The 15,077-nt window shown below is 37.2% G+C and overlaps 2 protein-coding genes across 3 annotated transcripts in view; one reads left to right on the plus strand and one right to left on the minus strand.

Moving 5' to 3' along the window:
• The first annotated feature begins 4,000 nt into the window (after window positions 1-4,000).
• On the plus strand, window positions 4,001-5,946 carry cdkn1ca (cyclin-dependent kinase inhibitor 1Ca). Its single transcript, XM_053617088.1, has 3 exons — window positions 4,001-4,736; window positions 4,928-5,033; window positions 5,332-5,946. Coding segments are annotated over exons 1-3 (612 nt in total). The 5' UTR covers window positions 4,001-4,231; the 3' UTR covers window positions 5,333-5,946.
• Window positions 5,947-10,254: 4,308 nt separating this feature from the next.
• kcnq1.1 (potassium voltage-gated channel, KQT-like subfamily, member 1.1) overlaps window positions 10,255-15,077 on the minus strand; it is a 41,586-nt gene continuing 36,763 nt past the window's right edge. For both annotated transcript variants that reach the window (XM_053617120.1, XM_053617122.1), the window contains one exon: window positions 10,255-11,534. In XM_053617120.1, coding sequence (XP_053473095.1) covers window positions 11,340-11,534 — 195 coding nt within the window. In that variant the 3' untranslated portion in view covers window positions 10,255-11,339. The remainder of the gene's footprint in view (window positions 11,535-15,077) is intronic.

Here is a 15,077-nt window from a genome sequence, read left to right on the forward strand (position 1 = left end):
GTACAAGGAAATGTACAGTTTAGTACCCTTTTTCTGAGAGTGTACAGCAAATAATAGATCTATACATTTAAATCCATGTTTGCTTTTTATATCTGGTTGTGCTGAATTCCTTTTGAGTGATATCTTATTTTTCTAATAAACCTGATTCTGACTCTGATTCTAATCTCGATAATATTTTAAACTATTACAATTAAAATGCACACTCTCAGACAAAAAGGGTACTAAACTGTACCTTTCCTTGTCACTGGGCTGGTTCTCTCAAATGTACTTTTTGTAACTTTAGTATGTGTCTTTTACCTAGAACAGTGCATATAGTGCCTTTAAAGCTTTAAAACATAATTATGGTCCAATTATGGATCTTAAACGTTTTAAAGGTTTTAGAAAAATATCCATGTTTCCAGATTAAAGATCTAAAGGTACAAAAGATAAGCGTACCACAGAAGAGACAAGGAAATGTATAGTGTAGTATCCATTTTTTCTGAGAGAGCACCTGAGAAAATGGACGTTTGCTATGGTGAACATAACTAATAATAAAATGATCGCATGATTAATACTAAGAGTCAGAGAGACATTTGGTTTTCTGAGTTTTCTCTATTTCCATGAAACTTAATGGATTATGTGTATTAATGATTTGGGGGCCCTAGGCAAAATATAGGAATAGGGCCCTCATTTCAGTGTTTTGACATCAATATTTAAAATTTCAGCATACGTTATTTAATAATAATAATAATAATATATGTATATGTACATATATATTTTAGTGGGTTTTTGGCTTCTGGGGGTCCAAGGCTGCCTATATTTGCCTAGTATAAGGCTGCCTACCTTTGCCCTGGCTTAAAGGATTGATTTACTGTAGCTCACCTGTTCTCAGTAAACAGGCCACTCATGCTGCCAGATGCCAGCTGAAAGCTTTTTGTATTCTGAGCTATGCTTTATCATTTGTCGTCTAATAGATTTCCTGTATAACAACCACATCTTGACTTTGAGCATGCCTCAACCCATATGAAAACAAACATTTAGCATATATTCCATCCATTTTCTATACCGCTTATCCTACAGGGTCAGAGGGAATCTGGAGCCTATCCCAGGGAGCATGGGGCACAGGGCGGGGTAATACCTTGGATGGGGGTGCCAATCCATTGCACAGCACCTACACACCTCACCTACACATTCACACACTGTACACTTTAGACATGCCAATCATGCATGTCTTTGGACTTGGGGTGGAAACCAGAGTACACAGAGGAAACCCCCACAGCACGGGGAGAACATGCAAACTCCTTACACACAGGTGGGATTCGAACCCCCAACCCTGGAGGTGTGAGGGGAACGTGCTAACCACTAAGCCACCATGTGCCCTAGCGTTCATTCTTAAACGGTTTACAAAATACAGTTCTGGCAGAGACGTGGACTGTAAATAAACAAAATATATAAAACATCTTTAAAGAAATGGAATCACCATTATTGGAAAAGTTGGTATTTTGGTAAGTGGGTATTTAACCAGCTTGAGCAGTCAAACAAAGAAATTTAAATATTACAGTTTATGTTTCCTATCTATTAAACTTTTGAGTTATGTTTTCGTGAGTCTGCATGCTGAGTGGATCCAGAATCTATCCTGGGAATACTGGCACCAGGCAGAAATACATACTGGATGGGACACGAAGCCATCATAGAGCATCACACACACACAATTGCCACTAAGATTTGCAAGTCCACATACTGGCATGTTTATGTAAGTTGAGAGGAAACCAGAGAACCCAGAGGGAACCCACATGGACACGTGCAGAACATGTGAAACTCCTTGGAAACTCAAACTCGAAATACCCATTTCGAGAATAATACGCACTAACTAACTAACTAACTAACTAACTAAATAAATAAATAAAAAAGAACAGAATAATGTAGTTTGTCTAAATGCCCACAAGAGGGCGGTGCGCGACAGAAATATCAATGAAACTGTTGCTGCTCAAGAACCATTTATTGGCAAATAAAACCCTCAAAATAAAATATATATATACATAGCCTTCGCACCTACAAAGATTACAGACTGCAGGCTACATTTCACTTTCAGCGTAGGTTGGTGTAGATAGACTGGTGTGTCTGAGTGTTTGTGAGGGTTCAAATCAGAGATCATCAGACGTGTTAATGTCCCCTACTTGTAACTGACCGATTTTGATGGTCTTAAGATCATTATTTGTAATACGAATACACTAACAATAAGAAGATTTCAAGTTTGATTGCTTTATCTATAGATAGGACTTTTAGGCCTATGTTGTCAGTTTCATTCTTGATTAGTAATTCTCTTTTCTTTCATTTAAACAAATGATTGCCTCATTAGTTATTAAGTAGTAAAGTTACAGTTACAGGTTTCAGCACGACATTTTTTCATATTTTACAGCAGTGTGAAAAAACAACAGCAAGAAGGGAATAAAAAAATACCCCCCCCCCCCCCCGCCCCCCCCCCCAGTATACTTATCCTAAAGTATTTCAGAACTACTTTAGGATAAACGTTTAATCACGACTTTTGTCAATAAAAAATATGAATTATCTGCACTTTTTAAAAAGTAAACGTCTCCACTATCTTTACATTCACGATTCGTCCGTGACTTTGGTGAGATAACAAACATTTACTTTTTACACCATAAGTGAACCTAGTTTTTAAACCGCCGAAATTGTGCATAACAAATGATGTGTAATTATGTTTTCTTTTTTTATTCTAAAATTAATTCAATGCTCTGAAAAATCTTGTTTTCTGTATCCGGAGGGATACAGTGTGCTTCTGATATTCACTTTACTCTGAATGGGATATTAGAGTAAATTTTAGTAGGCCTTAACTAAATGTTCTTATAGGCTAGTAATCATAAATATTCTTTAGCTGTAGACTTAATTTCGAGAGTAATAAAGTTTTGGCAATTTAGTCTGCTGTTTTGTTCAAGTAACAATTTGTAAGCTGTTTCTTTTCACCATACATGGTCTGCTAATGCTGCACCCAAAATCATATATAACGTGCCAGACTGTATGTCAGAATAGTTTGGTTAATAACAGGCTCTATTTTGACGGACTACAGTGCGGCAGGATGCGGTTACAGATGTAGATGCTCAAAATGTTCTCTCAGAAGTTTCGAGGTGAGGAGCACATTGTGGTAGCTACTTACAGCTTACACATGAACTAAGACATGCATGAAAAGATATAACAAACTTTAAAGCTTATTTAAAACGGATTTTTATACTTAGTAAGCTCATAAAAACCTTTTAGCCTACTAATAATTTTACCCCCAAAATAGATTACTACTACTACTACTACTACTACTACTGCTGCTGCTAATAATCATCATCATCATCATCATCATCATCATCATCATCATCATCATTTAATACTACTGCTACTACTACTAATAATAATCCATTTTATTTTCTAATATTAATATTACGAAATTAATCTTGATATTTGGCCAAGAGCAAAGAATAAGTTGCTGTATGGTACAGTAGGACAGCATCTTATTAAAATATTCTTCTTCTTTTTTCTAAATTGTGGTAATATTTTTATACGGTCACGCGATGAATAAAAAATATAATCTTTTTGCACTGTGCAATATTTATCTGTGAACATTCTCTATATAGCTACAATATTCTGTTATTTTTAATAGTTGTGTATTATCCACTTCAGATCATCAGTTCATAGTAAATGCGTTATATTACCAGTGCTGTCTGTGTTTGTTTTTGCTATTGCAATGTTTAATGTCTATAAGCACAACAGGCAAGGCAAATTCCTTAATATAGTCTCGTTTGCTAGGGCAATAAATAACGATTATATTCTTTGACATTTTCATAGATACATTATCGCATGAAAATATTAAAATAGCCCCTTTTAATTTCTGCATTTACGATCAATTGTGGCTATTGTGTCCCTCTTTTTCAGCTCAGCATCGAGGCGCATCCCGCTCCCTTAACAATGTTCACGACTTTATGGCTTTTGTGGGTAGTTACATCAACTCGACTAAACACACCAAAGAAGCATTGTGCTCGCGCACTATCCGTTTCTGGCCAATGCGCTTCGGGGAGGGCGGGGTTTGTCGCAAGGGGCGGGGCGTGGAGTAAACCAATCCCTGGCTACTGCTTTGTACACACCGGGCCTTCGAGCACCAAGAGGATAAATATCAACCTGGTCAAACGTTCCTGAACACAAAACGCCGGTTCTGTTCCGAGTAAGACCGAACTAACTGCAGCGCGTCATGGCTAACGTGGACATACAGAGCCTGTGGGAGCGACACGCCGCACGCGGGACGTTTCCTGTTCTCGCCCGCACGAAGGTCTGCCGCAACCTCTTCGGACCCGTGGATCATGAAGAGCTGAACTGCGAAATGAAGCGGAGACTGCAGGAAATGTCTGAACAGGACCAGAGCCGCTGGAACTTTAACTTCGAGGAGAACGTGCCGTTGCCTGGAAATTACGAGTGGGAGGAAATAGCAGTGAGCACCGTGCCATCTTTCTATAAGGAGTCGGTGCGTAACGGGAAAGCGCGTGGTGTTAACGCGCAAGACGCCGAGTCCAGCACGGAGTGTGGATGTAAAAATGAAGCGCAGAGTTCCGCCGAAGCTCCGAGTCCATCTGCGGAGGTGAACCAGGAAAACCGGTCCGGAGCGCTGAACGCCCGAGAACATGGCACTCCGGTGTGCCGGAGAAGAAACAGGACCTCTGTGCCAGAGGAATTGAGAAATAGCACTACGCACATTACAGGTAATATACATCAATTCAGGTACCAGATTCTCTTAGGAAGTAACATGGGCTTAGTTATTATTAATAATAATAATAGTAGCCCAATACTTTATACACAGCCTGTATTATTATTATTATTATTATTATTATTATTATTATTATTATTATTATTATTATTTCTAACATCAATCTTTCTCTCTGTCCTTCTCTAGACTTCTTCCCCAGGAGAAAACGGAGCTTGGACTCTAAGCTGACAGAGCGCACATCCCAGTCCAGCTCCATCCCTGCTGAAGTTACTCCACGCAAGAGAATCAGATGGTAAGGGTTAAAGTCAGAACAACTTTCTTTTTTTTTTTTGTCTTCTTCAGTAGTTTAAATGTATATAAAACGGTCATTGTAATTGGAAAACAGCTTTAACAATGGCAGGAAGGTTTTTCTTCAGTGAGTCATGACTTGCTGACTGTTTGGTCCACCACCAAAAGACTTTATCACTTAGAAGCTAGATTTAATCGCACGTATAAGATTTGTTTAAATGGTTTGAACTTCTTAGTCATCTTAGTAAAGCTTTCAGTATGTTCAATCCGTTTATAACCCCTGTTATTTCTTTTGTTTTTAGATGCTTTGCACTGAGAAATGCAGAAGTCCTGTGTTTTATCTGCTGAGCGGATGAAGGACACATCGAGGACGATCTGAAGACTTTTTATTATTATTATTATTATTATTATTATTATTATTATTTTATTATTTTATTATTTCTCTTTATCTGATCAATGTAGCAATACTGGCTCTACCAGAACAGACTTGGTTGCAGTGTTACAACGTCTGAACGGTGCAATTATTTTCTAATTATTATTACTGTTATTTTTAATGTTATTATTATTATTATTATTATTATTATTATTATTATTATTATTATTATTATTTTCCCTTGACATTTTGTTTTGAACTTTATTTTGTAGTCTACATTGTTTCTTATATAATTTAGCATCTGAATTTGTGTCTACTTGTGGAAGAATATACTAACTTATGGCTTATTTATGATCCATGATAGTGTCACGCTTTTATTTACAGCTATTGTTTATTTACTGCAATATTTTTTATGTTTTATTTAAGTTTGTTGGATGACGTCACGATGCAAATAATGTTTCTGAGCCTCTTCTTTAATATATATGTATATACTAGCTTTGTATTGAAGACTTGAATGGGGAAAAAAATAAATTATATTTTTGTTTACTCGGTGGTATTGTTGTGCCTGTCGTGAGCAGGATTATAATATCTCAATACCTAGAGCCTACGGGAGGTGGGAGAGTTGAAAGAAATGTCCTGCCCTTTGTATTTATTGGATGTGAACATTTGAGAGTAACAACAAAGAGACAGAGAGAGAGAGAGAGAAGTTTTAGCCTCTCAGCTGTTCCACCCTGGACAGCTGCTCGGTTATAGGGGGGATTTAAAGACCACTTTCTCTCCCATAATGAAGGAGGAGGCAGGTGCCCTCTGAGAAACACAACCCCCATCCGCTTTGTCCCAGTGTAAGAGCTTCATTTTCAGCGCCCTCTCAGCTAATGAAACACTTACGGAGAGCCGCGGAACAAAACGGGCTCCTGCTACACACACACACACACACACACAGATACACACACGCCGACCACCTGCCTCCCACTCTACCTACACACACCCACACACACACACACACACACATGCAGGGTAAATAACATGCATCTCTATTGGAGCGCATGCAGGACACCACAACAACACGGCTAATTAGAAATGCCTCTTACTAAGAAGCAAATGCTCCAAAGTTTACAATGCAAACGAAAATAATTTCCAGACATTTATAGCATTTTAGATTCATACTGAGTTTAGATATAGCTTATAAATAAGTATCAGGTAAACTTGGTGTAATATCCACCTATTTTTCTTTCTTCTTCTTCTTCTTTTTTTGGCCATTTCTATTTTTATTTATTTTTATCTGTAAGTAATCGTTTTCGCTAGACTATAAATCTAAACATATATGATTTTTAAAAATTTCCTGTTAGAAGTTATGCATAACAGTGCACTTTACTAAAACAACTGTAGATAAGGCTATAAGCACACAGAAGGATTTAGTGTTATATTTTATAGTCAGACATTTTAAAAAGGTTGTGCTTCATCTACAATATTAAGTAAACTATAACTTCAAAATCCTACAAATAATAACCCATTTTTAGTTTAGGTTAGATGCTTAGTTTAGGTTAAATGTTTAGGTTAGATGTTTAGATGGTCTTTGTGTTTCGATGATTTTTGGAAACAGGCCAGATTTGAAGATTTTAAAATAATAATAATAATAATAATAATAATAATAATAATAATAATAATAATAATAATAATAATATAATGTCTGTAATTGAAGCGTTTTAATACCATTTTTTTTTTTTTTAAAATAGCATAAAATAAATGTTAATCAAACACAGTATATGTTATAAAAATATAATAATTCTGATATCTGTAATCTGATTAATGTGTCCCTTGTTTGGAATTGTCTGGAATTTTTATTTTTATTTTAGAAACCTCAAAATCAGAGCCAAATTTTACACTAAACGAAATTGCATTCTGAAACACAATATATTCTTTCTTTCTTTCTTTCTTTCTTTCTTAAAGTACAGTTCGTTGTTTTGCCTTTGCGTAAAGATGAACATCACCAGCATAAACATCATAGATAAACTGTATTCGCATAAAAATTCGTTGCCTATAGTTTTCCCGTGATATTTTATTTTTGTATTCTTTGCGGTGAGACGCAGTCGGTGGGAGGATCTGGGCGTGTCTCATTTCTCCGACCATCTGGCAGGAAAAAAAGGCCGCTGCCGAACAAAAGGAGCGAAAGGCGCGTCAGGCCGAGCGAGTGCCATCGCATTCACCTGCAAATGAGCTTGTGCGCCTTAATGGGAGCCCTGTGCGCCCCCAAATCCTCTGTTTGATTTGGCTTTTCTGCCCTATCTGCAGTCGTGTGCAAGAAAACAGAGATTGGCCCCCCAAGGCTCCCATCAGACCCCAAGGAGGAACGATGGGTCTCATGTCTGATCTGTCTTCCTTTTGATCAGAGGCACTCTTTGGTATCAGCTGAGTTGATGACATTACATTTTCGCCAGCAACAGAGATACAATTGGAAGGATTATTGTCTGCCATCATGATTTAATAGCAAAAGCAAGACAATATAGTTTTACTAGATTAGTCCAGCCTACACCAGAAAGCAAATATCTGCCTGAAGATGGGGAATATGTGCGTCTCGTTTATTTATTTATTTATTTATTCATTTTTATTTATTTATTTATTTATTTATTTTTAACCAAAGTGCAATTTCCTTTGTTTGATGTTGCTGTTGTTGTACTGGATTGACAGGGTACACTGATTTTGTATGTTATGTTAAAACATCTGTAATAACATTACATATTATGTAGTACAGAAATATCTATACAAATTATAGGTTTGCACGCCCGGTGGGTAGAACTGGGACCTCATTATTTGATCTTTTACAATAAAATCATTATGTCCAGATTGTCAATATGCTGTACCATTACCAGTGGGATTTCTAACCAGATGGATGATTTTCCAAGACTCTTGGGACCCCGATATTGACTTGCAGAAATCCCAAAGTGCCATAGCCATTCATCCCCTAGCAATCTGTACACACCTCAGTGAAGTCAGGTCTCATATCTGAATCTATTCTTTTGTCCAGCTCTTAGATCATTAAGAATACATTAGTGTAAACAGGAATTTTTTGGTGAATTTTATATACTACTGCCATTCTTAATTGCTAAATTGAAATCATACCAAACATAACATGATTCCTTAATACATGCTATCGAATTGCAGCATGTAATAATCTCATTTGAGAAAGCTCATATTTAAGACACACATTTTCTCAAACGTTATCAAATAAACCACTTTCCCAGAGCTGTTAACCCTGTAATAACTTTAGCATGCTGCCAAGTTGCTGCCAAACCATCAACCCATCCATCTTCCAAACACTTGAGCCTCTTTCCATGTCAGGGCACTTCTTTTTCTCTCCAAATCATTTGGCCCATAAAACTATCCGAGGCACTGGCAAGCTGTGTCTTTAAGGCTGGATACACCTCTATGGGTTCACTAGCTTGAATTAATGGCATTTGCTCCCAAAGTTTGCTCAGCAGTCTCAGAAAAAGTGGCAGCAGTGCGTCCTTTTAAACGCATAACAAAGGCCCATCATTTATGTGGCGGCATATGGCCCAGACCCCCACAGTAGCAAAGCCTGCCCTTCATGCTGCCTGCCCGCTCTGTTGTCCTCTTGCCTTTACTGTTGACACAGTTGTCTTGTTGCAGGGTAGCCAAGTCTAAAGAACAGTCAGTGCTGTTACTATGCTTGGCTCTTGTCACTCACTCACCTTCTGTGCTCTATTTTTAAAGAATTTAAACCCCTCTGTGTTGAGAGTCAGCCATGTCAGTCCTACATGATCTTTAAATGCTTTTGAGTCATTATGAAAGAGGGTTATATAAGAGGCTAAAGCCATGCTTGTCTTGTGCATTTATACACACATATATGTATGTATTATCAGCAGATTAGGGAATACTGAATAGAATTAACATTATTAAAAAAATGATCAAGTAAGTATTGCGGAAGACAACTGTGTCTAAAACTTGGAAAGAAACATCTGATATTAGTCACCATGAGGAACAAGCTCATGTGCAGAAATTTTTTTGATGACACTGCATCGGTTAGTATCATATTGACTTTATATGCGTCAGACCAGCACTTAATTATTTGTGCTGAGTAATGTGTTATATAAAAAAGGAGAACTGAAAATCATTTCAAAGAAAGCAAAACATTTATCAGATTTTAAGTTGGATCATGGAAAGTGGAAGGGTAGTTGCACTTAAATGAAATAACGATGTCCTCAGGTGCACGAAGCAAGAAAAAGTTCAAAGTCCAAGGCAGAAGCTGTCCGCACACTGAATGAAGCCAGACCACAAAGGTCTTATCAAAATATATATTTATTCATTTAAACTGGCATAGTGAAAAAAGTGCAAAGATCAGTGAGTTAAAACAGACCAGTGAGCAGATGTTTCAGCCCATTGCTTTCTTCAGCGCTCACCTAACCAACAAATGTTCATCCCTTTTGTAGACACAGAATTATTGAAGACTGAGACCAGTTGAGCTTAATCAAGGCTAAAAGTTACTTCTTATAACTTTGTGGTGTAGTTTTTGTGTTTTTGTGATGCAAGACTATATTTTCTGGAACTGAGCTCTGTAACTAAGATAACCAAGTCGAATCATTTTAAGCAATACCATAAATAAAAATGTGTTTTTAGAAAAGTCTAAAGAACGACTTGTTAGTAGTTGGTTAAATGTGAAAAATCTAGTATGTAGTTACTACATGCAACAGAGCTTCTGCAGAAATTCATTAGGTCAAAATGGTTAGAACAGTTGCTTGATAAGTTGATAAGTTGAAAGATTTCTAAATGTCTGGTGTGATAGATGCATAATAACCCAATCTTTCAACTAGATAAATTAATAAAAAACTATAACTAGACATGGTCAGTGTGTGAGAGCACTTATTACACATCTTACCAGCAATACTAGTCTATATGATAAACAATATTCGATAGGAGCAGAGGAACGGCCATGTTCCTTCACAAGAGAGGGGTCAGGGGGTGTACAATTAGGTCATCTCCATGGCAATGAGCCCCTTCACCCAAAAGAGGAGAAGTATCGCAAAGAGGTCACAGGTCATGGTGCTGCCCATATGGTCGTGTGCTGCGTAAGTCATTGATCTGTCAGGATGCACTAAAGGAATTCAAGCGTAGCTGAAAGACTTTTTAGAAAAAGGATTACAACCGTTCCTGAATACCATAAATGCCTCCACATCACCATCGAACCACTAAAGATCTATGGTAAGGACCAAAAAAGAGCGGGAAAACCACAGACACAGAAACAGTTTCAAGATGGGACCTCACTGAAAAGTCATACAAACAAACACCTTAGTGATGGTTAATATTTTTTTAATAAGAATAGGCAAAGTAGCATGTATAAAAATCAGAGAAAAAAAAGGATTCATCAGTGTTGCTTCTGGAATAAACCAGTAAAACATCTGGCTCATTATTTAAACCACACTAATATTTTAGCATGTGAATGGAAATCAATACATGTATCCATGTATGCATTTCTGACTCAATGTATACATGTCTTAATAAATAAACTAGATTTCAAATGTACAGATTGGAAAACCACCCCATATCACTGGATCTAATAAATATTTATGCAACCATTGGATGCATAAATTGGAACCATAACTTGCATTAAAACCTAAATTTTCGATTAATATTAATCAGCATATCAAGAAATTCTAGTAATTAAAAATGATCTCACATATTTTTTCGTATACAGTAAACACACCACGCCACTCAGTAATCCATGTCATACTGTATGTGTATGAGAGATTCCATTCTTTCAATCCGTCTTACAAAGTAACTCATTATGATTGGTCCACCTGAGTAAATCTAATCAAGATTAAATACAAATTCAGTGTTCTTTTGTCTGTGTCTACTCTTCTCCAACACAAACCTCACCCCAGACAAGGCACCAGATTCACTAGCTTTGGAGGCTGCTTCAGCTCAGGAGCTCTCCTCAAGGTCAGCTGGACTTGGAGTGGAGAGCTGGTCATACGTGGGCAGACTGAGGTCACGTGTTAGCATGGGGGCCCTTTGACTCTGCACTGCTCCTGCCACACTGCTAACATCACTCTCCTTCTTCAGCAGGAGGTTCAGAGATTCAGCGATGAGGTTCAGAGTCTTGTCCATGTGTGTGATCTGAACACAAGACACAAGAGAGTGCATCATGTAAAGTCACATATCGCAAATCTTCAGGAATATAACCTGTTGAGGTCAAATACTCTGAGCTAAAGTACATTAAGTGTACTACAAAATGGCTAGACATGCAAGTTTTTTTTTTTTTTAAAATCTTTGAACAAATTCTGTATCAAGCCCGATATTTGAGGAACCTTATCAATGATAAAGGAACCTTAATGACAAAAACCCATCTAATCATTTTCTAAACATTGCGGTTGTGCATGGGTTCACATAGACAATCTAAACATCTGTACTTCCCAAAAGTAGTTTATGTCCAAGACTCACCAGGGGCAATAGTTGGACTGTTAATAATGCGGGGCTGAGCCCAGATGCTTCTTGATCAAAAAAACTTTTTAAAACATCTAAATAGACAGTTTCCATGCATTTTTTTCTTGCATGTGAGGGCAAATTGCTTAAATCTACCATTAAAAAATCGGTGTATGTTAATTTTTCCCTCATACTAACTGACTGTGTAAACTTGCGTTTGGTGGAATTGAGAACTGTCAGCCAATAAAACGTGAGTATTTCCACGTATTTTCCTGTAAACCCTGTCTGACTGGTCTTGCGTCTGTTCAACGAGGATTAAATACAACACCCCGTTCACTGAATTTACAAATTTATAACACAGCCGTCTTCTTTTACTGACATTCAGTTACGTAATGACAAACCGCTCAAAGTGCAGATCTTCAGGGCTACAGGCCCAAATGCCCAGACCAGGTTACACCCCTGGGTCTCACCCTTGCTTCAATAGAAAAATCTCACCTGGATACTGTAGATTTGTACATAAGAGCTGCTGCTGTAATCATAAACACCATCTTATGCTCATACTATTTATAATGTACTCATACTGAACATCCTTTCAACACACTCTGCACTGTTTGACATTATAGTATACAACTGTAGAAGAGCAGTGCTTTATAATGTCACCCAGAAGCAGGGTCTCAGGGACTTTTCCTTGCCATTGTTACCTCTGGCTTTGCTTATTAGGGAACTAAATATAAATCTACATCCGGATTTCTGTAAAGCAGCTTTTGTGACTAGGTCTTAGGTGCTATACAAATGAAAAAGAACTAAACTGGAATTTTTTGTTCCAAGAGCATTCAGGATGTTTTTTTGGGTTCTCCCAGAGCCCAGGAAACAGAAAACAGACTGTAAAAAATTTATTGTAAAAATTCAATCTCAATCTTTCTTTCTTTAAAAAAAATAAATAATTATTTTTAAATAAATGTACTTACAACGTTCACATTGTTTGTTGCAGGAACAGTAACACTAGTGGTTCTTTAGTGTTATTTACTTTCTAAATATTTTTTTGAGTAGCAATAATAGGAGAAACCTGCTATTGGAGCCGTTTTTCCGTTTAAAAAAAACATCGCAGAAATGTTATTTCGGGAACATTACAGTCTGTCTTTCTTAAAACTTGTTGAATATTTACTAAACATTTCACTAACACAGGCACTTTATGATATCGTACTTGCTTTTTTAGCTATTTTAGTTATTCCAGGACTTCCAGTGAGTGCTGGTTTTGTGTACATTCCCAGACTGTTAATACTTCCAGGAATTTAACACAGTAAAATACCTTTATATATCTGTAATTCGTATCATAACATAGTTCCCATTTCAGTTAGCATATCATCATGTACATGTATTTGGCTTGTAATGCTTAGGATATTAAAGATAAAGTACATCCAAAAATATCGTGCCTTCTTTTCTGTTTAATTATTTTGTCCAGACATGAAGCAGCAATATATTTACATTACATGTTTAGATGCATATGGAGATATACTGCTGTGGGGTTGAGTGTCCTTCCATGTTAAGTGATCTTTGGAGCCGAGTCCGTCTCCACCCTATTACAAATCACCAGATGAGCGTCTCTGAGCAACAACATAGTTTATACAAAGGTAGCGTTAAGGCACACAATCGCAAACACATTCACAAACACACAGCCATCCAGCACATGGCATGGGATTCCACATGTAAACATGCGCAAGCTCTCCCATGTAGACGCTGATATACAAATATACATCCTTCTAAGCATGGAGAGACAAAAACCAGCTCAAATGGAGTGGAATGAGACTGCTGGATATGATGGCTTACAGCTGAGAGCTGACATGCTTCACATCAGGCATTGCAAAGAATTTCACAGGCTGTTTATAAAGGATCCTACAATCATCGATGCTGTGCATGAAATTGCATACTATGACCTAAAAGTATTCAATATACTAATCTAGAAGATAATAAATCTGGATAAATTCAATTATTAACCACTTTGTTGGCGTGTGTAAAGAAAGGTATGTTAAAAATACATGTGGGAGTCAAATTACAGTAGTTATGTAGGGATGGCACCACACTCTTTCCTGTCGATCAGAGCGATACGGACATCTGTGAGCTCATGTATTCTGCAGCTGACAGTTACTCCTTTCCTCCAAATGTATTCAGCTGTCCTGTGACATAGCATGAGCATAAGTTTGAAAAATAGGCGGTGGCTGGCTTCACGCGTCCCAGAGGAAGCACATGCTAGCTTTCAGCCTCCCAGGTTGCTAAGTGTCTTTTCAGTTTTCTTTTTTAAATACAGTTTTGAGTCAGAAGTGGCATAATGAATGCAGTACTGTTATCTGATACAAGCTTCTCATTTTCTGTACTGTTGTGCATGATGAGGCTAATGCAAAAAATGCCTGCTGCACCACAATTTGTTGGACAAATACTACATTTGTATTCATACAATGATGTACACACAAAAGTAGTGAAGTATAAAACACCAGTATGTGATTTGAGACACAGTAAGGGCCATCTGGTAAAAATGGGTTAACCCCACCTGGACCATAGGTTTAAAGCTAAAAACCATTAAAAATATACCCTGATGCTCATAATGAACATCCTGTCAACATACTCCATACTGACTTTATAGCATACAGTTGTGCAAGAGTAATGATTCATAATCAGAATCTCTAGCAATCTGGATCAGAAACTCAGAATCTGGTATCACCCAGAAGTGGAAGGGCTCCATTTTATGTCCCTTCAAGCATTCTTCCTCATGTATTCTCAGGGAGTTTTCCTTGGCACTGTCACTGTTGGCTTGATCATTAGGTTTCTGAACTGAACTGAAATTTGATTTGAAGTGAACCACTCCCTTACATCCACTGGGGCTAATCTGCATCGCTGTCATGTACAAAACACTTCATCAGCAGTGACTGAGAAGGCTCACATGAAATATAATAGTGGGTATAATAAACATGAATGAGGTACATTGCTTTAAAAGTTTTTTCATACAAATTAAGCAAACATTTAGCAATCAAAATACAAATCATACAAAGGGACAAAGGACAGAATGTCTTGCGATCATTTAAAGAAAGTTTTGCGTTCATTGATTGGAACGAAAGAGTGCTCAAACTGCAAGTGCTTGTTATTCGGAAGGGACGCAGCATGATTATGGATTTTAAACCATTGTTTAAAAAAAAAAAAATAGGAAGCACAAATTGTCCTGTCTATCCGTCTTTCAACGAGTGA

This window comes from Ictalurus furcatus, chromosome 27, assembly GCF_023375685.1.
Source record: "Ictalurus furcatus strain D&B chromosome 27, Billie_1.0, whole genome shotgun sequence".
Classification (NCBI taxonomy): domain Eukaryota; kingdom Metazoa; phylum Chordata; class Actinopteri; order Siluriformes; family Ictaluridae; genus Ictalurus; species Ictalurus furcatus.